This window comes from Delphinus delphis, chromosome 5 (genome assembly GCF_949987515.2).
Source record: "Delphinus delphis chromosome 5, mDelDel1.2, whole genome shotgun sequence".
In the NCBI taxonomy this organism is placed as follows: Eukaryota; Metazoa; Chordata; class Mammalia; order Artiodactyla; family Delphinidae; genus Delphinus; species Delphinus delphis.
This window is the reverse complement of record NC_082687.1, coordinates 77,109,980-77,132,823: the sequence shown is the minus strand read 5'-3', so window position 1 is coordinate 77,132,823 and position 22,844 is coordinate 77,109,980. Positions and strand designations below refer to the sequence as shown.

General features: G+C 43.9%; 1 protein-coding gene across 1 annotated transcript in view; it reads right to left on the bottom strand.

Annotated features, from left to right (window-relative positions):
• RELL1 (RELT like 1) overlaps window positions 1–22,525 on the bottom strand; it is a 62,735-nt gene extending 40,210 nt beyond the window's left edge. Inside the window, exon 1 of the mRNA XM_060012717.1 lies at window positions 22,365–22,525. Within this exon, the coding sequence (XP_059868700.1) occupies window positions 22,365–22,452 (88 nt within the window). The 5' untranslated portion in view covers window positions 22,453–22,525. The remainder of the gene's footprint in view (window positions 1–22,364) is intronic.
• Between the last annotated feature and the right edge of the window lie 319 nt (window positions 22,526–22,844).

The window sequence follows — 22,844 nt, the reverse complement described above, 5'->3', positions numbered from 1 at the left end:
ATTTCTCTAAAGGGGTTTTTCTTCCTCCAGCTTTGTCCCCAGCTACCTCTGTGATACTAAACAAGTCCCTTCACCCCTCTGCACCTTGGTTTGCTCAGCTGAAAAATTATGTGCTGGACTTCCCTGGTGGTGCAGTGGAAAAGATTCCGTGCTCCCAAAGCAGGGGGCTTGGGTTTGATCCCTGGTCAGGAAACTAGATCCCTCATGCATGCTGCAACTAAGAGTTCGCATGCCGCAACTACAGAGTCCTCGAGCCACAACTAACACCCAGCGCAACCAAATAAATATTGAAAAAAGAAAAGAAAATTATTAACCATTTAAAAAAATATTATGTGCTAAAACCAATGTCCTTCCTGGTTCTCAAATTTCCATACTCCCCAACCTTTTCCAGCCCTATCCACATTCACTCTGGGTTGATGCTACTGGAGAGGAAAACGCAAGCCCACCCTCCCGTGTCCACAAGGCAAAACCCAAAAAGCTCTGAAACAAAAAGTTTTATACCTCATTTCATAGCAAAACCAAATCTGACAAATTCATTGGTAGCAAAACCTGCTCTGATCTGACGTGAGGCTATTTGCAACCCCTATTCCGCTGAGTCTGCTGCAAAATCATTAATATATTTGATTAGATCTCTCGAGGGGGACCTACATATTTAGAGTTTAGGCCATGGGCCCCAAGGGTTTCTGACAGTCACGACCCTATGAGATGTGTACTATTATTTTAGAGAGAGAAGCTGGAGGTTAGGGAGGGTATGTCACTTGCCCAGGGTCACATGGTTGAAAACTGGTAAGAGCCTGGAGGAAAACCCAGGCAGATACTGTTTCAGGACAGAGCCTCTCAATCCTACCCTGGCAGAGCTAAGATCTACTAGCTCCTGAAAAACAACACCCTTTATTAAGCTAATTGTTTAAACACGTTTTAAATCAATTATGAACACTAATGAAAGGGGAGAATGCAAAGCAAACTCCACAAAACAAAATCATCCCCAAACTGTTTCTGGTTTTAGCTGTGGGGATAACCGAAACCGTAGAGCTTTTAAGATATTCCCCCAGTGCCAGTGACTGAGACACAGCATTTGCCCAAATTTTAAAAACTTAAAATGTATGAAGAGAACAAACGAGCTTATATGGAAACTGGAAAACAATGGAAGTCAGTATATAAATAAGTGCTAAATTTTGTAGTGGAACTTCAGGCAGCTGCCAACTTCCAGATAAGCAGCTGCTACTGTCCCACCCTCCCCAACTCCGCAGCTGTGACTAGGCAGGGAGGGACATCCAGACAGGACCCACCTGCCCAGAGTCTACTCACCCATGATACAAAGTCCCTCCCGAAGTATACAGCTACTCAGTTACCTCTATCTTGTCAAATTCCTTGAAATGCTTCCCTGATGCTGGAAAACTCTTGATACTGGACAGCAAAAACCACTAGGGGAACAGATGGAGGCCCAGAAAGCTTCCCCAGCAAAACATGCATAAATCAGCAATGTCCAGCTATGAACCCCTGATTCACAGATGCATTTGGCTAAGAGGTCCCTGTACCCTGGGGCTGGGGATCTGGCCAAAATGGAGAGCTCAGGGCAGCAGGGGCACCCCAGGATCCAGAGACAGGCATTAAGCATGGGAGAGGAAAACAGGGAGGGGCGAGTACACAAAGATTTCAACATACTACCTATGCCCAGAAAAATTCCTTCCCTCCCCCAGTACTTGGCTAAATGTGGCTTCAAATAGCTTTTGTTAGAAACTAATAGGACAAAATCCGGTTAGTAAACCTTGATTGGAGCCTGATTCCAAATTCTAAACAATAATAAAAATTTTAAAACAGCAACAAAGGATATTTTGAGGTCAACAGGAAAATGGCGTAGACAGTAGTACAAATTTATTGTTTATTTTTTTAAGCTATGATCATGGTATTGCAGTTATGTTGAAGGAAGTCCTTAATCCTACAACGTGATGGCAGAGGGATTTAGGGTGAAATGTAACACTGTCTGCAACTTGATTTCAAATAATTCCGCAAAAAAAGTAGGTAGATAGAGGTATGTGGGTGGGTGGATGGGCAGATAGATAGATAGGGTGAACAAGTGAATATGGCAAAATATTGAAACCAAGTGGTTAGTGTACAGCAGTCCACTTTACTATTCTTTCAACTCTTCCGTAATAAAAGTTCACTAAGTCCCATTTTATCATTTTTTAAATACCCTTTATGGGAGCCTAATTATTATTTTTAGTGGGAAAATGCATTTCAATTTCCAACCCAATTACTCAAAAAGGAATGTCTGGAGCACAACCCTTCCCTAAGCTGCAGTTCCTTTGTATAAGTACCTTAGGAGTTGAGAAGGGAAGTAATTAGTGTGGATCCAGGAAGAAAAAGGACTTTATATTAGGTTTCAAAAGAAAAACTTAATTTGGCTGGACAAAAAAGAGAACAAACATTCTTGACGGGCAGGAGGTTGTGGGACAAAACTGAATTACTCCTGAACCCCAGGTAGCTACCAGAACAGAGAACTGAAACTGGGGTGATGTCAATATAAAGAAACAAAGACACAAAAATTATGATGGAAACTATAAATATTTACCATCTCAGGTTTCCATTCAGACTAGAAGGGGAAAACTAACTTTGCAGAGTAAGAGAAAATCCCTAGCATTCTCCACAACTGTCTTGGATTTACCAATTCTTCAAGAGCACCAAAAGATTGAAAAAAACAGAAAAGAGCTACAGCCCCACAGCTACTCCTTGGGAAGGGATTCAGTTTAGGACACCAGTGCTTTGAGAAGTCAAGGATCTCAACTTCTGGACTCTTCCTGAATCTCCCAGAATACCTCAAACAGTGGTTTGCATTCAGATGACACAGAAGGCTTATCTGACCTGAGCTCACCCAACATGGGGCAAGGTCAGCTTGCCAGTGTCTGCACTGGGACACAGGCCAGGAAGTCACCCACCATGCCTCTAAGACAGAAAAGGCTGAGGAGTCCCAAGGGGAGAAGAACCCCACATCGTGGGGTCCTCAGAGAGGGGTATAAGCGAGGGCGATGCCTAAGGGGCTGCAGGGCAGGAGAGCTCAGCAGTTTAGACCCCAGCTGAACCTCCCCCTCCTCTTTTCCTATACTCCTACCCCTTCCTCTGCCTCTCCTCTTTCTCTTGCTATTTTCAGTGTTGTCCATTTGAGGATTTTTTTGTCTTTAGTTCTGTAGCACTCTCAGTTTCCTGGAGATGGGGTGGGTGGGTAGCTGGAGGACAGGAGTGGAGTGAGACTTTGACTGTAGACCCTTCCTCACCTTTCAAATTGTAAATTACATCAACTCAAGAAAAATTAGAATTTTTTAAAAGACATTTGCTTGATATGTCTGCAAAGCAATGGACTTCAGAGATTCAATAATCGCTTCAGATTCTTTTCTAAAGGTGGTGTGTTATAAAGAATGAGTTGCTCCGTTAAGGTAACTGTAGGGCAGCATTTACCGAGTGTTTGCAGTGCTTCATGCACAATTCCATTTCATTTCCACATCTTAAGGTAGGTTGTCTCATTACCCCCATGTGCAGATGAGGAAAATAGGGCCCGTGGAGGTTCAATAACAAGTCCTAACATATAGTGGGACGGGATTCAAGCCAAGCCTTGAGACCCCAGAGCCCTGCACACTTATCCACGTTGTTTAGCAGCGTCTGTAAGAGTGGAGATGGGTTTTCAGTTTTACCTAGTAAGTGACACATGCCTCACAGTAAACAGGTGGGTTAAACCATCACCACAGAGTTGACCACAGAGTTGGGCTGGAGCCCAGGTCTGCACCCCCTCGAATGCCCTTAAACACTAAAAAGGTGCCTCTCGCCAAATGACCCTGTCATGTGTGATAAACATTGGAATCTGCATGCATCTTGTTAAATGTAAGAATCATCTTCATGAAAAAGTGTTAAAGTCAGCTACAGCAAGATAAATTTGTATTGACGTCATTTTTTAAAATGTTCTCAGCAGCATAAAATTTCCCAATATTAATTTCTACTACAAAAAGCAAAAGATCACTCTAAAGTAGAACTCTATCTTACTGCTCCATAACTATTATGAAAGTAAAAGGAAGACTTTTTTCTATCTATTGAAAAGCATCTTGTTCACAGGTATGTTTTCACATTATTACTCACAAACTATTATACTTCGAAGCAATTCAATAGTTGTCACAAACATAATTTGTGCTAACAATGTTAGTTGCATGGCATCTAAAAATCTTTCAGAAAGGAAGAAGGAAGGAAGGAAGGGAGGGAGGGAAAGAAAGAATGGAAAAGGAAAAAGAAAATCTTCAATCACATACATTATTAGCTAGAGACATCATATAAGATATAAAAGTTTCCACTCAGATGACACTTGACGCTGTCATTGTCTTATCTGAAACGTCTAATCCCAAGGAAGTAGACAAGAGGGTGGATGAGATCCTCATTTTGCAAATAAATCAGTGGTCTAACATGACTTCACTGGGGAGATACAGAAATGAGCCAGGCAGAAGAACCAACACTCAGGAGCCACTGACAGCCCCCCACACACACACTTCACTACAAGCACATCTCTCGGGCATACTGTGGTCAACGTTAGGAAACCCAACGTGGGCAACAGAACTTGCAGGAAAAGCCTGATTTAAGCCAAACACTCCTGTTTCCCCAAGTAGCAAGGAGAATGTCCTATCATTGTACCCTGAACCCCTGTCACAGTTCCTGGAACATGGTAGGAGCACCTTAAACTTTTGCCACATGCAACCTGTGAATTGTGAAAGCAGATTCCATCCTTCCAGAAGGGTTCCTCGATTACTGATCAAGTGTCCACTTTCACTGCAACTGGATCAGCAGTTTTGTTAAGATGCTATTTGGTGGGACAGAATGTCCAATGCACTTGTACCTTCATTTGCCAAATGCTGACAGTTTTTAAAAACTTCTATAAATAAGTTCTTTTCAGAGCTAGACGACTGATACATCCCATAGCTTTACCCACTTGTTGGGTAAGCCCTTTCCAAAAGATGTAAATATACCAGCAAACCCCTGTATTCATCAAAATCAACAGAAGTTTCCAGTTAGCAAAGATTCAAAGGAAGGCCACGAATGGCAGCACGTTCCCAAGCCCAGCTTTGGGAACTGGCCCTCCACTGGATTTTCCCAGGGCTCCATCATATTCCACACTGCTGCGTCCGTCAAGGAGCGAAGCTGACATACCCTCACCAAAGGCGCTGCCCTCTTGTCACAGGGATGCAATCCCTAACTGATCTGTTCCTGAACATTCCTCACAAGAGGCCAAGCAGGGACTAGGTTAGAAATTATTTAAACTACGGGAGGACGCTCACCAGCAAGGGCCAGGACAAAACCACCAAATGGGGAGAGGACAGGCCCAGATAGTCTGTTTCTGGCAGAAACTGCAAGAGGGGGGCCCAGGGAGGAGGGGTTTCCCTTACGAACCAGTGACTGCCCTGGAGCTCCACAGAGAGGGCGCTGACTCAGAGGACCAGGCCACCAGGACCTAGGTCCCCGGTTTCTGGCTACAACCCGCCCCTGCCAGGGTGGGAGTACAGCCAAGTAATTTCTACCATGCAGAAGACAACACAAACTACCCACGTGGGAAAACTAGGTGCGGTGCCGAGCCGGGTGGGCTTCAAAAAGGAAAACTGCCGGGTGACCGGCCCTACAGAGGGAGAGAGGGATTTAGTGACTGATTCTCCAGGGGTGTGTTGGGGGTTCACCATCCCACATCCAGGGCCTCTGGGAGTTCAACCACTCTACCACCATTCACTAAGAGCGGCAAATCTCTACCGAGTGCTTATTTCTGAGCTGGGCGTCTTTACTCCCGTTATCTTTTTTTTTTTTTTTAACCTTCAGGACTCTTAGATAGGTCCCATCTTAGAGATGGAGACATTAAAGAACAAAGTATTGAGGTCAAGGTCACTCATCTGGGGAATGGCCAGGATTTGAACCAAGGTCTGTTGCAGGCAGGGCTCAAGCTCTCAACCAAAGCTGCTCCCCAGAAAGAAAGAAGGCAAAAAGCAGAAGCTAGCTTTCTCTTGCTTCCTGCCTGTGAGACCCCAGGCAAGTCCATTAACTTCCCAGTGCCCCAGTTTCCTCATCTCTAAAATACAGATAAACAAAAAATAAATAAATAAATAAAATACAGATAATAATAGAATGGTTTCTGAGCAGTAATGATATGAACTTGGGTTTAGCCGGGGTCCTAGCACAGAGTAAGTGCTCAATAAACATGAGCTAGCATTGCTGTGATGCTCGTTATCAGTGGTAATAAGTGTAAACACTGCTATCCTCACAAAGCTTCCAGCTCAGCTGGGAATACAAAGCCAACAGACAGGACTAGACACTGAAGCGTGTGAGCCCAACTGGAGGGACAGAGTTAAATGTGGGGGCAGAGAAATACCTTAAACCCTGGAGGTGAGGGAGCAGCTGCCCAAGGCAGCACTGCGGGGGCCAGTCTGTAGCTCCCATAACGCTGACTTCAGTCCAGTTTCTCTTCCTTCCAGGAACAGGAAGGGGTAACAATTAAACAGAAAACTACAAAAGTCCTAAATGCAGGGTTTTCCAATTAGTCACAGGTTAAGTCAGGCAGTGTTCCTGCTAGACAGGCACGTGGCCAGCCTCGTGCGAATATGGAAACTGGCGAGCAGAGATGGTATATGTGGAGGGCCATGGTCCCCTCCTGGGGAAGTCATGAAGTCCTCTGCCTGCCGGGAATTCTCCCCTGGGGCTGTTAGAGAGAGCAAAGGAACAGGAACTAAGATAGAAAATAAAGGCCATTTCGGAAAAGGCAAACAACGGCAAGATTAAACAGAAGTAATTAGGAAAACCCTAGATATAGAGAACCTGATTTAAGGGGAATAAATGAACGTCAGTAGCCTGAAACTCAAATAAGAACTCTGAAAACCAGTAGCAAGGGTAAGACACCTAGAAAAATACTATTAATATTAGTCACGTACCGATGCATACTTTGTAATAATCACTATTCCAAGCACTTTACAGGTATGAACTTGTTCAACCTTTACAATAACCCTATGAGGTAGGCACTATTGTTTTCAACCCCATCTTACAGATAGGAAAACTACAGCACAGAGAGGTCAAGTAACTTATACCAGGTCACACAGCTAGCCAAGTAGCAGAGGTGAGATTTTAATCCAGGCAGCCTGGCTCCAGAGCCCCATACTCTGTGCTCAATTGCCTGTGAGAGTTACCAGTTTTGATATTCAGTAAAGTTCCACAAAACGGGATTATCCATAGCTCATCTCTATGTTGAGTTAGTGTTTTGAGTAGAATAATCTATGAGTAATCATTACTCATCTATTTCAATAAGAAACCTAGAATGAGAGAATGGTTTTCCCTAGCGAGTCAACTATTGGGAAGAGAAGGTGCATTTAAGTTATAGTCTCTCCAGGTCAATTTATCTATTTTTTTGGCATTAAATATCTATTTCAAAAGAAAAAATCCTGCTACCATTATAAGAAACAAAATCAAAAAGCCATCTGATCTACACTCCACACTGTTGAAATTGCTGATTACTTATTGAAAATCCTAAACTTCCCTTTGTTTAGGAAACTATTTGTATGAAGGGATCAGATTTGCCATATCCCTTTGCCAAAATGATCGAAATTGTTAATAAAAAATGTTAAGGGAAGAAATAAACACAAAGCAGTATTCTGAGCTAACATGATCTCAGTTTTATTGAGACAAATTTTTTTTTACTTTATTTATTTGGCTGCGTTGGGTCTTCGTTGCCTGCGCATGGGCTTTCTCTAGTTGCGGCGAGCGGGGGCTACTCTTTGTTGCGGTGCTCGGGCTTCTCATTGCAGTGGCTTCTCTTGCTTGCGGCTCTAGGCGCGAGGGCTTCAGTAGTTGTGGCTCGTGGGCTCAGTAGTTGTGGCTCACGGGCTCTAGAGCGCAGGCTCAGAAGTTGAGGCGCGTGGGCTTAGTTGCTCTGCAGCATGTGGGATCTTCCCAGACCAGGGCTCAAACCCGTGTCCCCTGCATTGGCAGGCAGATTCTTAACGACTGTGCCACCAGGGAAGTCCCATCTCAGTTTTTTGAAAGAAAAAGTACGAAAATGTTTACACAAAACTACGGCACAGAGAGGTCAAGTAACTTATACAAGGTCACACAGCTAGCAAATAGCAGAGGTGAGATTTTAATACAGGCAGCCTGGCTCCAGAGCCCCATACTCTATGCTCTATTGCCTGTTTTCTCTGAGTAGTGAGATTACAAGTTATTTTTATTTTCTTTTTAGTATTTTGTATCTTTTGTTGGTGGAACTTGGGAGTACATATTTTTTTCTTTTTTTCCTTTGAGTATTTTCTCAAATGCCTTTTTTTTTTTTAATATTTATTTATTTGGCTGCGCCGGGTCCTAGTTGCGGCACATGGGATCTTCGTCGCCGTGTGCAGGATCTTCCTTAAGGAATGCAGGATATCTTAGTTGCCGGCATGCTAACTCTTAGTTGTGGCATGTGAGATCTAGTTCCCTGACCAGGGATCGAACCTCGGGCCGCCTGCATTGGGAGCACGGAGTCTTAGCCACTGGGCCACCAGGGAAGTCCCTTAAATGTCTTGATGGCAGTCACGACAGTTGTTGGTTTTTTTCCTAAACTGCAGATAGAAAGTCAATAAGAACTTAATTCCTATTAAGTTTGAACCATATGAAACTGTTGTCACTGTAGGTCAAAAACAGTAGAATATTGGTAATTTCCTGTGGTTTATCCTAATAGTAATATTAATGCTGTGGAGGTAAACCAAAGCACTGAAAATCCCTTAGTGAGGAGACTACCTGTAACTGCAATGCATAATACTTACGTACTAGATATTTCCACTGACTGAAGGCAGAGAAAAGGCTATGAAATCTTTGGTCTACACCTTAGGAGAGACGGGTCAATGGAAACCACAGAGTGGTGTAACTTCTACTTTATTACACTATAAAACACAATGTAAATACATAAATAATAAGGCACTGGCCTGATAACTTTTTTCTTTCCCACTATAATTTTTTCTTAAAGGACTTTTCAGTCTTTAAATAGTAAACTACCATAATTTCAGAGAATATTACAGCCACAATGTTTTAATATTATGCATTGATATTTCACAATAAGAAAGACTTGACTGCTTCATTTTCCAACAACTAATTCTCCATCCCAACTGGGTGTCCTGCAATGCAATTCATTTCTGACACCAATTGCCTGGAGTTAGTGCAAACCCCACGTTAGACACGGGCTGCAAATGGCATCTAACCACTTAACCAGGCTAACCCACTACAAAGTCAGGGCTTCCCATCATCTCCCTCAGGTTCGACACTTTGCTATGATGGCTCAGGAAAGCGCTATACTTATTATTATCATTTTATTATAAAGGATACAACTCAGGAACAGCCAAATGGAAGAGATGTGTAGGGCAAAGAATTGGGGGTGGGGAGGGGAGGTAGCGCAGAGCTTCCATGATCTCTCCAGACCCACCACCCTCCCAGCACATCCATGGGTTCACCAACCCAGCAGCTCCTTTAGCCTCCTTGTTTCAGAGTTTGTATCAAAGTTTTAAGAAATTTCACTACATAGGCATGATTAATTAAGTCACTGGCCATTGGTGATTAACTCAATCGTCAAAACCTCACCCCTCCCTGAGTTCAGCGGATACAGCTAAAAGTTCCAACCCGCTATAATCATGAAGTTGCTTCCTCTGACAACCTGCCCTCATCCTGAAGCTATCTAAGTGCCCACCAAGAGTCGTTCATTAGGGTGAACTCAGATATAGTCTAAAGGCCTCATTAAGAATAACAAAAGACACTCCTATCACTCAGAAAATTCCAAGGGTTTATGAGTTTTGTGCTAGGAACATGGGACAAAAACCAAATATATATATACACACACACACATATATATTCACACACACACATATATATATACACACACACATATATATAGCCTTTATTATACCACATTGACTCAAAGTCAAGAGTCTTATTTATATATCAAGGTGCATCACTGAATGACATGGAAAAGATCAACTACTTTATCATATGGTTCAAGCAAAAGAATTCTTCCTTCCTTGAAGACTCCCCGCTTCCTATCCCACCGGCTCCCAGGCACTAAGACACACCAAGTCCTCTGTCTCTGTAAGCACTATGTCCATAATATGAAGGCACCTAATGTACACTAAATTACTTTCAAGTGAGTTATTTTTCCTCCCCCAAATCTATTCGGTCACGTTATAAGAAATCAAGGGACTAAGAAAACGGACTTGCCAGAAGTGACAGAGAGATAGAGCCCTTAGCCAAGCAGGGTTTTATAAATCAACGCAGTGTTGATCTGCATGTTTTATTTAAAGACACGACCCTAAACACTGATGGCCAGCACTGCCCTCCTGACCTGGGCTCGCCTGGAGAGAGAAGAAAACAATGAGAACTTGACCAACAATAGCTAGCGCAAAAGCTGGACACGCACAACAGTCCTCTAAAAATAAATGTTAAGCAATGAAGAATTCAAGAGGCAAGATGATTTACACAATTTCAGAGGATTTACTCTAGCCTTTACCATTCATGAGCACTTTCTGGCCTTCACACCACCAAGACGATTCACTGCACTTACTTCATAATTCTAATTTCCCAGCAAACTTGGAAAACTTGTTTCTATCTATATATCATATGCATGATATTAAACCTATACACTATATAGGTCATATTTGTATTACTTACAAAGGGCTACATTATTCGTTTGATCCTCCAAACAACTTTGAGATGTATAAAGAACAGGTATATTCATTCTCTCTCCCTCTCCTTCCCTCCCCCTCTCCCTGCCCACCCCCAACCCTCCCCCTTTTCTCCAGATGAGGAAACAGCACAGCAATCTCAATGGCCTTGTTGAAAGTACTGGGGCCATGTCTGGTACTCAGATCTTACTCAGCTCAGCATCTGGAGCTCTTCCATCACACTGCAATGCCTGAGGGCCCTTCTGGTCCCCTGTCCTCCACTGCACCCCATCCTTAGCCCCCAACTGCTTGCACAGTCAAGCACCTAGTTTCAGGAGCCCCAGAGCCTAGCCTCAACCCACCCTCTGCAGTCTCACCAGGTCTGCACTGACCTCTCCTGACCTATCGCCACACCTCTGCACAAACTGTTCCTTTTGCTGGGCTGCCACCCCCACACTCCCCTTTAAGGTCTGCTTAAAATGCCAAGTTTTAGGCTCTCAAGGCTTTTCCATCCCTTCTATCAGAAGGAAAGTCTCTCTCCTCTGTGATCCCACGTGGCACTTCGTCTGTAGGTCTCTGATGATACCAAATACATCCTCCGTTATTCTATAACAATTTGTATTCATAGCTTATCTCCTCTCCCTTCTCAATCACAAGTTAGTAGAGAATGGAAACCAAGTTTGTTGTTCATTTTATATACCTACACAACACCTAACAGTACCTCAAAGAACGCCCTCATTTTTAAATGAATTGCATGCTGTTTGTATGGAATATCTACCTGTTTTACCCGCAAAGACTATCAAGACACTGACTTGGCAATCATGCATGGGAAATGAGTTTTACCTTCAAAACCCAGCTTCCTTGGCCCTATCATCTGGCTTTAAGCGATAGCCCATGCCTCTTTTTTTTTTCCTGTGGGTGGTTGTTTTGTGTTTTGCTTTAATAGTGGAGGAGGAGGTTGGAAAGAATTGAGGAAGCCTCAGAAGCATTCAGGCCATACAACTCTATAGCACAAACATGCAAAGAAAAATGAAGGAATGCCTGTTCAATAGCCATCTGCCACTTCACCAATGCCAGGAAATTCCGGGCTGCCGTTTCTTATAATGTGAATAATTCACATGATTGTGTTGGAGACTTCCAGCTATGGAGAGCCATTGGAATATTTGAAAATTAGTGTTCCCGAGTTATATTGTGAGACAGAAAACCCAGTGAATTCTTCCAACTTCTACCCGTTACAGGAATCTCAGAGAACCACATTATGTTCATAATATGCATGCGGGAGGAAGGATTGGCATGTTACTGATATTGAAAAGAATTTGTTGTTTGTTTGTGACCCTTACCTATCACGTGACATGTTACGTACAGGTTCTTTATAAATCTCCGACTACTCAGCTAAACTTAGCTGGCCACCTAAGAAGGGTAATGGCATAATTGTTTAATCTGTGTCTTTTCAGGAAACTGAAATAGATTTTTTAAAATATCTCCCTCATACCAAAACTTTATAAAAATCATTTCAAAATCTAATGACATGTAAATTGAATTAGTCCCTTCAAATATGTACTCTAAAAGTAAATAGACAATTCCTGAAGAATTCCTTGGATAATCACTCATTTTCCACTAAGAACAAAATCTACATTCAAATAATAAACTGCCTTAGTTTTCTCTTTCAGTAGATGGACCTACAATGAAAAAGTAAAAAAATAATAATAGTATATAAATATAAGGCCATCCTTCCACCAGTAGCGCTGAGCATGGAGTACATGTAATTTCACATAACAACAAAGAACATTTGAGAACAATTAACATATATATAGCTTTGGCTTCCCCTCATCTAGGACTTGAATGAGACATTTCACTTCTCTTCATCTTGGTTATCCCTCTGTACATCTGTTTCCTCATCTCTACAAAACAGAATAGAGCAACCTGCTCCTCATAGAGGTTGCAAGAAATAAACCTGATCAAGTAATCAAATATTTGAGTGTGTCTTATGTGCTCTGCTGTCTAGTTAACACAAAACACAGTGGAAACAACTGCCTATGATTCTATGTTAAATAACATACAATAGATCCAACATGTATTCATGGACTCGAGATGTATATTCACAGGAGATAAAATCACTGAGAATGCCTAGGAAGGGTTTCCTGGAAGTGTTATCCTATATCTCAGCTTCAAGGATGGGCAGGAAAACAGGACGACTAGCCCATGAAGAGGGGACGGATTTCCAGGTTAAGATACTTAGACAAATGCTCAACATCATTAATCATTAGAGAAATGCAAATCAAAACTACAATGAGATATCATCTCACACCAGTCAGAATGGCCATCATCAAAAAATCTAGAAACAATAAATGCTGGAGAGGGTGCGGAGAAAAGGGAACACTCTTGCACTGCTGGTGGGAATATGAATTGGTTCAGCCACTATGGAGAACAGTATGGAGGTTCCTTAAAAAACTACAAATAGAACTACCATATGACCCAGCAATCCCACTACTGGGCATATACCCTGAGAAAACCAAAATTCAAAAAGAGTCATGTACCAAAATGTTCATTGCAGCTCTATTTACAATAGCCCGGAGATGGAAACAACCTAAGTGCCCATCATCGGATGAATGGATAAAGAAGATGTGGCACATATATACAATGGAATATTACTCAGCCATAAAAAGAAACGAAATTGAGCTATTTGTAATGAGGTGGATAGACCTAGAGTCTGTCATACAGAGTGAAGTAAGTCAGAAAGAAAAAGACAAATACCGTATGCTAACACATATATATGGAATTTAAGAAAAAAAAATGTCATGAAGAACTTAGGGGTAAAGCAGGAATAAAGACGCAGACCTCCTAGAGAACGGACTTGAGGTTATGGGGAGGGGGAAGGGTGAGCTGTGACAGGGCGAGAGAGAGTCATGGGCATATACACACTAACAAACGTAGTAAGGTAGATAGCTAGTGGGAAGCAGCCGCATGGCACAGGGATATTGGCTCGGTGCTTTGTGACAGCCTGGAGGGGTGGGATAGGGAGGGTGGGAGGGAGGGAGATGCAAGAGGGAAGACATATGGGAACATATGTTTATGTATGACTGATTCACTTTGTTATAAAGCAGAAACTAACACACCATTGTAAAGCAATTATACCCCAATAAAGATGTTAAAAAAAAAAAAAGATACTTAGACAGCATCATTTGGGAAGCAGTTAGAAATGCAAATTCTCCAGTTCTTTCCCAGACCTACAGACACTGGAGGAGGGGGAGAGCGATCTACCTGTGTTTTGACCAGCATTCTAGTTAATTCTGATGCATGCTCAAGTTTAGGGACCAATGTTATGGCTTTGCTCGTTCTCACCTCCTCTGTCCCACAACCACGTGTCCCCTTCACCTGACTAATGCTGACACTTTTACGACTATAAATTCACACTTCATTTCCTCCAGAAAGTCTTGCTCAACCTGTACTCAACTCTCATCCCACCTCCAGCCCCAGGTCAGGTACTCTGACCCAGTGCCATACTTTCCTTATCGAGGTAGTAATGACATTTTATCATTATTGCTTGTTTAATCATCCTCCCTGATAACCTGCGCTGGCTCCGTAAAGGCACAGACTGTGTCTATTCTATTCGCATCACTTCATCCTAGTGTCTTGCACCCCAGTAAGGCACTTGGCTAATATTTGCTGAATGAGTAAATAACTTAAAGAATTAACCTGTGAAACGAAGGTATAAAGGAAAGGTATAAAGTATTATAAAATTGGGAATATGATATATATATACATAAAACTAATAGATGCATTTAAAGTATTGGTGTAGCAACACAACCGAATTCAGTTTGTCATTGAAAAGAACTTCACGAATGGATTTGAGTTTTGAAAACCTTTGCACTGAAAATTTTCACTAACACATTCAAATGTGTTGATGTTCCAGCATATTCACCTGATAAGGCAGTATTTGCTTACTTTTTTATTGTCATTCTTTTTTTCTCCTTAACCAGAGTCTCTGCCTCAGGCTTTCGGAGCAATATAGCCCGTGGAGGCTGACAGACAAAGCAGTCTCTTTCCATTTCGGGAAGGGAGATGGAGGAGGAGACTTACAGCTAAGACTTAGGGATGATTTTGGAAAGCATAAGTCTTCACTTTAGTATGAAGAAAACACCTTGGGCTGAGTCAAAACACCTGGATTCCACCCCTGGCTTCTTTCCTTCCTTCCTTCCTTCATTCCAATGTTTTTAAGCATCTGCTCTGTTCCGGGTCCTGTGCTTGGATCTGGGCCTTGGACAGTGACCAAGACACACACACAGGCCCTCCCTCACCAAATCTAACGTTCCGCTCCTCGACTATGGGCTACGGCCCTTCCTGATTCCCGCCGGCTCCTGAACCTGAAGCTTCCCCATCTGCAAAGGGAGGGACGAACTATAAGAGGAACACTGAGTCCCCTCTGACGCTAATATTACGTGACTAAGAACAACACAATTACTCACAGGAGTCAGTTAGCCAAAGTCATTCTCCTCAGGGCCTGCTCACCCCAGATCCAGAGAGCTGAGAAACCAGGCCCCGGAGCGTAAGGACCAAGTGCAAGTGCAGACCTTGCCAGAAGCAGCAAAGCGGGGTCCACTGAGGTGGAGAGACAGCTTTCATACAGTGGGAAGCGTCCTAGACAGAGTAAAGAACCCCCTTAAGACCTGGCTAGGCTGACTCAGTATCCTCGTCTGCTCAATAAGCTTTGAGGAGATCGTCAGCCTTAATGCTACAGGGTTCTACCTCCTCATTCCAGCATGTGTTTCCCCCGCACCACCAAGCAACTAACTCAATTTCCTACACTACCTGGAGAGAGCATCCGATCCCGCAAGTTAAGGGCTCAGACCCAAAGACTCCCCACCGCACTCCCCAGCCCCCCATCCGTCAGACGCCAATGCTAAGTCCAGGTTGTCACCTGTACTTCTGATCAACTGGCTATAGACTGAAGGTTCCAATGACCCCCTCCTTGAGTTCAATTAATTTGCTAGAGTAGCTCACAGAACTCAGGGAAACATTCTGCTTACTAGATCACCAGTTGATTATAAAAGGACACAACTCGGGAACAGACAGAGGGGAGAGGCGCACAGGGCAAGGGACGGGGGGAAAGGGGTGGGGTTTCCGTGCCCTCTGGGTGCGCTACTCTCCACACATCTCTTTACAGTCACCAACCCGGAAACTCAAGTCTTGTTATTCAAATTTTTAAAGCACTTAATCTGTGGCCCTCCTCCTGCCTCCTCCCCTTCCCTCTGGGAAGAGGTGGCTGGGTGAGGCTGAAAGTTTCAACCCTCTACTCCCACCCTCCTTCAGGTGACCAGCCCCATCCTGAGGGTATCAGGGGTACCACCCTAAGTCCCCTCATTAGCATTTGCTCAAAGGGGGCTCCTCACAAAGAAAAGACACTCCTATCATTTAGGAAATCCCAAGCGTCTGAGGAATTTTGCATCACGAACTGAGGACAGAGACTAAATCTATTTCTTATTACACATATATTATATATATCATATATTATATATTATTATTTATATTATATATATTTCTAATTATATCCTACTTCAACGTAACATTCACTGGTGAACAATGAGAAGATGAACAATGACCAGTTCAACCCTGGATAATCAAACAGGATGTCAATGGGATGATTACACCAATCCTGGGGGAAAACTGTCAAAACTTTGTGACTGTAGCTACAAATCCACCGAATAAAGAAAAATCAGTTGGTGAATTTTTCAAAATTCTTCCCAAAGAAACTGCCACATTCTATCTACCCTTATAAAGATTAACGGTTTCTTTCTTTTTTTCCTTTTCTCGTTCGTTGCCTAATTTTGGTAGCTAATGGCTCAGCCCCACATATCCCCTGCACCCCGAGAGAGCTCCCTGCCAGGCTCACTGGTCCCTACTCCTCCCCTGGCACCTTGGCGCTGCCCGACTTGCTTCCTCAACCTCGTGCCCATGACACCGCAGCCTCAGCAGCCTGCGCTCAGGAGCCATATGAGTCAGGGGACACCTCAGGCAACGGCAGAGAGCCCGAAAGGAAAATTCTGGAGCGGCCAGCAACTTTGTCCCATCTGAGAGCTATGACAGGTAGTATTTGGTTAAGGACAAAGTAATAATAATATATATTTTTTAGCATTTACTACATGCCAAACACTGCGCAAGGCACCCTTGCATTTTTATCTCATGTAATTGTCACAACGATGCCAATGAGGCAACTCTGCCATATTTTCTCCTCAACACAGATGAGGAAAGTGGCTCAAAGATTTCTTCGCCCTCTGTACAACAGGCACTTTCTTAGTAGTTGGAATGCAGTTATACCCAGGGGTGTGCAAACAAAATGGGGGGAGGGGAGAGTCGGGAAGAACTGGAAGCTGTTTGGGATCCTGAGATGAACAAAGACAAGAAGGCAGGAAACTCGGGGCACGGCAAAGGGGGGATAGAAGATCCCTGAGTTCAACAAGTTTGGCACGAGGATCCTCAAGGTGAGATGACTGGGCACGGGAACTCAGTTTGCCGGGGGTATCCACCACCCTCTACCAACCTTCCCTCCCCAAAAAGTCCCTTGGGCGGATTCCGTTTCTTTTCTCCCTTACAAAGAAAGCTGTGTCAATAACTGGCAGAGGAAAGCAGAGTTTCCATTATAATGGGCACCCATCCTTAAACCCACCTAGAACAGAGGAAACCTCAGCTTTGCCAAAGTATCTTTGCTTTATTAGGTTCCCCACTAAAATACCAAAGCAGTGCTTCTTTTCACGACGTGCCACGCATTTGAGGAGTTCTTTTTCTCCATAGGGTATTTTACTATGTTGAGCAGTTTTACACTTGGCTGCCCGCAAACAAGAGCAGATGAGTCGCGAAAGAGGAAATGCAGGACCATAATCCCTTATCTGAAAGCCTGGAGGTCAGATGTGCCTCGAAATTCAGACTTTGTAATTCTAGAAAGGTAACAATGCATTTAGCACACATTATGTAAGACTCAGAAATCAAACTCATTATTATTACTGCAGCCAAAACTTAGCAACATTCACACTGGTTCCGGTTAGGTTTCACCCACCAACGAAGTATGCAAAAAGCCTCAAAAATCTTCTGGTTTTCGGAGTTTTTCAGATTTCAGAATTGTCCGTAAAGGATTACAGGCATGCGCAAATGGCTCAAATATTATACTAGAAGAAAATAGTCAACCTATTAGTAATCAAAGACATACACATTTAAACAATCAAGGTATAAATTTTTGCCTGACAATTTAGCAAATATGTTTTTCAGAGAAAATGCCAATGGTATGAAAAGTGAGGCTTTTGACCACTGCTGTGAGAATGTAAACTGGAACAACCTTCAGGTCACTAAGGTTGGTGGCATCAATGGCCTCAGACATGAATACCTTTGACCCCAACATTGCCTTTTCAGGAACCCATTTGCTATGGAAGTCATCGATATCCAGACAAAGTTTTGCATAGATGTTCACTAAACAATGACTTTTAAAATTCGTTTAAAAATAATTAGCGGTGGCGCAGTGGTTGAGAGTCCGCCTGCCGATGCAGGGGACACGGGTTCTTGCCCCGGTCCGGGAAGATCCCACATGCCGCAGAGTGGAAAAAAATTAGCAAAATCTAAAATCTAAAATGGAAGCACAGTGAGATAGAAGACAGAGAACCATGTAATGCAATATTATGCAGCCACTTTGTGGGTGTGTAGGGAAATGGAGAAGCCTTTAAGTATAACATTAGGTAAAAAATGCCAGGTAGAAAAGTATCTTTGCATTATGATCCCCTCCAAGTAGAAAATACATACAAAGAAGACCAGAATGAAATAGGCTGACAGTGACAAGTGTCTTGGAGTAATGAGATCAAGTGTTATTCTCTCCCTTTCCCCCAAAACTTTAGATCTTTGGGGGAATTATCCAGAAATACCAAGAGCACTGTATTTTAGCTGAGGAGAAATGGGAAAAAAAGGTTTGGCTACTTAACTCCCAGTCAATGGCAGCAAACTCATGAATCTGAGGTGTCATTCCAGACTTTATATATTTACAATGAACCTATGACTGCAAAACCCTCACCACTTCCAGAATGGAAACATGTGTGGTCTACATTTATTAGACAGTTGTTTGGTTGACATTGTAAGTCTAGTCTAATGGGCACTTTGGGTAAGAAATACAGGAAAAAAGATACACAGGATAGAAGATATATACCACTCTGCCATTTGCCAAGACCTTTCAGAGACACCAGCTCATTTGCTCCTCACTAGCAGCCAGTAAGGCAGAAAAAGATAGGGGTTGGCACACACCCATTTTCCAGGCAAGAAAATGGAGGCAGAGAGAGCCACACTCCAGAAAGCGGCAGGCACATTTCAAGTCCAGGGTTCTGACTTAGAGCTTGGTGCTCTTTCTACTCTATCATGCCATTATCCTATTAATGATTCTTTATAAATATCTTACAGTAAAAAGAAATTCCTCACTCTAAAGAAAAACAAAATGATTTGGTAACAATAATAGGCCTCAGAATTGAATACATGTGAGTCCACGTCAAAATCCAACTTACACAGGTAAGTGACCTTTTCAAGTTAACTTCTCAGAATTCAACTTCCTCATCTATACATGGAGGAATAAAACTATATAGCTGACAAGATGTTGTAAGAATTAAATGATCTGAGTACTTAGACCAGAGCCTGCCACAAAACAGGTATCATAAACACTGCATTCCTTCCTCTGAAAAGGGCCCACAGTGTACTAACTGCAGATTCCAATTTTAGCCAGACTCACTGTTCTCCCTGCTTTCAGCAGCCCACCAAATCCTTAGAATTTCCGAAGTAACTGCCCTAAAATTCTCAGAAACAACTCAACATAATAGTTTTAACCAATGACAATTTACATCATGTTTTTTTTGGTGTCAAATAACAACTCTTTTGCCCCAACGTGTAATCAAACTTCAACATCAGAGACAATTTTTTAAAAAGTAATAATGAAAACTTTTTTCTCTATCACCTGGGGCTTTGGTTTCTCTCATTCAAATGCGACTACTGAAACTCCCAAATAGTTTGATTTATTTGGGGGCGGGGATGGGGTGGGGATGGGGAGATAGGGAAGGACAGGCACGCCTCGAATTTTGCATTTTCTCTTTAAATGAAATTTGGGCAGGGAAGCCCAAGCTCCAAGGAGTGCCTTCTCAAAACATTCTGTCCACTGACTAAGATTAATGTAAATATACAGCTAGGCAGCTACCTGGCCAAAGGAGAACCCAGAATTTAATAAAGCTTATCGTTAGCATCTAAATGAGGAATCAGGAGGCTGGATGGAAGCCCACGGAGCCCCAGGAGAGGGCACCTCTCATTCACCAGCCCCTGGTCCTTTTCAGCCCACTCCTTACTCAAAGGCCATGCCCACTGTCTGCAGAGAAACTAAGCCCTAAGTAACCAGAGAAGTTAAAAGACATAAATAAGCCAAGATGTGGAAAACCATCCCTTCTGGTGCTGGTGGTATATAGTTTCGAATGCTGCTTAATGAGAAGCTTAATGAGATTCTTAAGCTTAATGAGATTCTTCTACTAGGCAGGAAGTCAGAGACTTTGCCACTACCCACTATGCACTTAACTGTCCTTCTTTTCTCTACTTCCCATCTTCTGATAACCCAATGTTTACAACATTATGATGTCCTAAACTCCCTATCTTAGAATCTCAACAAGACGGCTGAAGGTGATTTATTTTCTATTTTCTCTCTGGGGAGCAGTGCAGTACAGTGCAAAGAGAATGAACTTTGGAATCAAGCAGGCTGGGTTATCAAAGATAAAGATACACATAGACACACATACACACACACTCCCCTCCTAGTGATTCTGCTTCTTGGACTGAATGCTGACGGATACACTAGCTATGTGATGTTGGGCCAATTGTTTAATCTCTCTGGGCCTCAGGTGCCTCACTGGAAATAACTTCACAGAATTGAGAAATAAGTATAAAAATGAATATAAAGTGCCCAACTCAAAGCTTGACACATAGCAGGCACTCAACATTACTCCCCATCTTTCTCCCTGCTTCCCTAAAACATTCCCTACAAACATTAACACCATCTTAGGTTCCACGGGGACCAGATGTTGGCTGGTCAGGGCATCTTTTCATCACAAAACAGGTCTCAAGTCACACTGGCATATTTGTACTCCGTACCCTTTCCTTTTTAGATACCTCATTCTTCTAAAGTGTTATACTGTGTAATTAAGAGTTTTATCATCACATTCCAGTCCTGAAAGCTGTGTGTTGCTCAAAGGTCCATCAAAACACAAACTCACTCTACAGATGATTTCTCCTGCTCTGACTGATTACATGCATCATGTGCTGAATTATTAACAGTTTCCCTCCCAGGTCAAGCTCTTCAAATTCTGGAGCAACTGACTCTAGCCCTCTAAGTACTGTCTACAACCTGGGGTCCAATTGGAACCTGATGATGCATCTACCTGTCTCAGCAATGAAATGCAGGGTGAAAACCAAAATCTCCCATCCAATAATACATGTCACTAGCGGCCATTTCCTCAGGGTGGATGGCTGAAGGAAATACAGATCTGCTAATAAAGACTCAGGAGACATATGTTCCCTTCCTAACGTATTCTGATTTCTACGAAAAAGTGAAGGCCAGAGTGATAAGCCAGTTTAAAAGCTGTAAGCAAGTGGATTCTTCTTAGGAGTGAAGAGCAGTATATGTGTTTCTATGGAGGAGATAGTTATGGTTGGAAGGCTTCCAGTTATTGCTTATTATTTGGACTGAAGAGGAGCTGCTCAAGCTTGGAAGAGCTTGCTGACGTAAGATTCCAGGCTCTAGGAACCCCAGCTGGACAAGAAGGTATACGTTTTTTTTTTTTAAACTACTGCTGTAAGGTGGCAGTTAAGAAGGGGCTCGGTGGTAAGGAATCCCTGGTGTCTATAATTATAAAAACAAGAGTGTGAGAAAGGACTTCCGTAAAAGTTACACCTCCTCTTAGATTTCAATTAAAAACTGCTCCAAGTTCATCATTGGGGACAGCATTTTATCATCTCTGCTGGTGGCTTCCTGCTCTGACCACAGAAAGTTCCTTTTGTGGTGACAGGAATCAACTCAAAGAAGAAAAACAAAAAGGTAAGTTTACAAACACGCCTTCCGTTTTTCCAAGCCTGACTTATCCAGGATATGTGGGAGGAAACCAGAAATCCCCAACCTGTTACAAGAATCCATCAACCACGAAAATAAATTAAAACTTGGAAAGGAAAGAAATTGTAACTCCTCAAGGTTTTAAGATTTTAAAAAAAAAAGGAGGAGGGGGAAGGCGGCGACAGCGCACCCGGTGCCCGGTGTCACGATCTTCCGCCCGCGGGGCCTTTGAGGACAAGGGCAGGAAAGGGGTCCGCAGGGCTCCAGGTTGCTGGGCCCGGGCGGAAGGGCTCCCGAGGAAGGCAAGAGCCGGCCGGGTCCCTACACGCCAGACAGCTCAGAGGTGGGGCCGGGGGGTAACAGGTCCTCGGAGGAGGGAAGGCGGGAGCCGAGCAGGCTGGGAGGGACGGGAGCCATCTCCACGCGCCGCGCCCGGCCCGGGCCACCCCCAGACAGCCAGATGTTCAGCGCCGGGATCCTACGGCTGTGCCAGGACCAGGGCATCTCGAGGAGCAGCGGGACTACAGTCCCGATCCCTCGCCTCCTCCTGCGCGCCCCGGCTGCTACAGGGCACTCACCCGGGGCCACGAGCGGCGAACTCACGGCGCCTCCCACGAAGACAGCTGCGGCGAGGACAGCGGACTCCAGGAGTCCCGGCGGAGCCATCGCCGCGGCCCTTCGCCCTCCTTCCCCGGGGCGCCCCGTCCCGGGCTCCGGCACGAAGAGCAGCTCTGGAGCCCGCGCGCTGACAGACTGTCTGGGCTCAGCCCCCGCGCGCTGTGCACCCCGCCCCACCAGGGACCCTCCCCTCAGGCCCCACCCACCTCCTCTCGGCCCTGCCTCTCCCAGTTTAGCCCCCGGCTCCGCCCGCACTGGCAGGAGGCACATCCAGTGACCCCGCCCCCGGACCCGCCCACCTCAGCCTGGTCCAGCCTCTCCGCTTCGCCCCGGCTTCCTTTCCAAGTCCGTCCGCAGCTCCCGCCTCCCGGATTAGGCCATGGCCCCGCCCCGTACCCCGCCCACTGGGCGAGGCCCCTCCTGTCCGCTCGCTCGTTCTC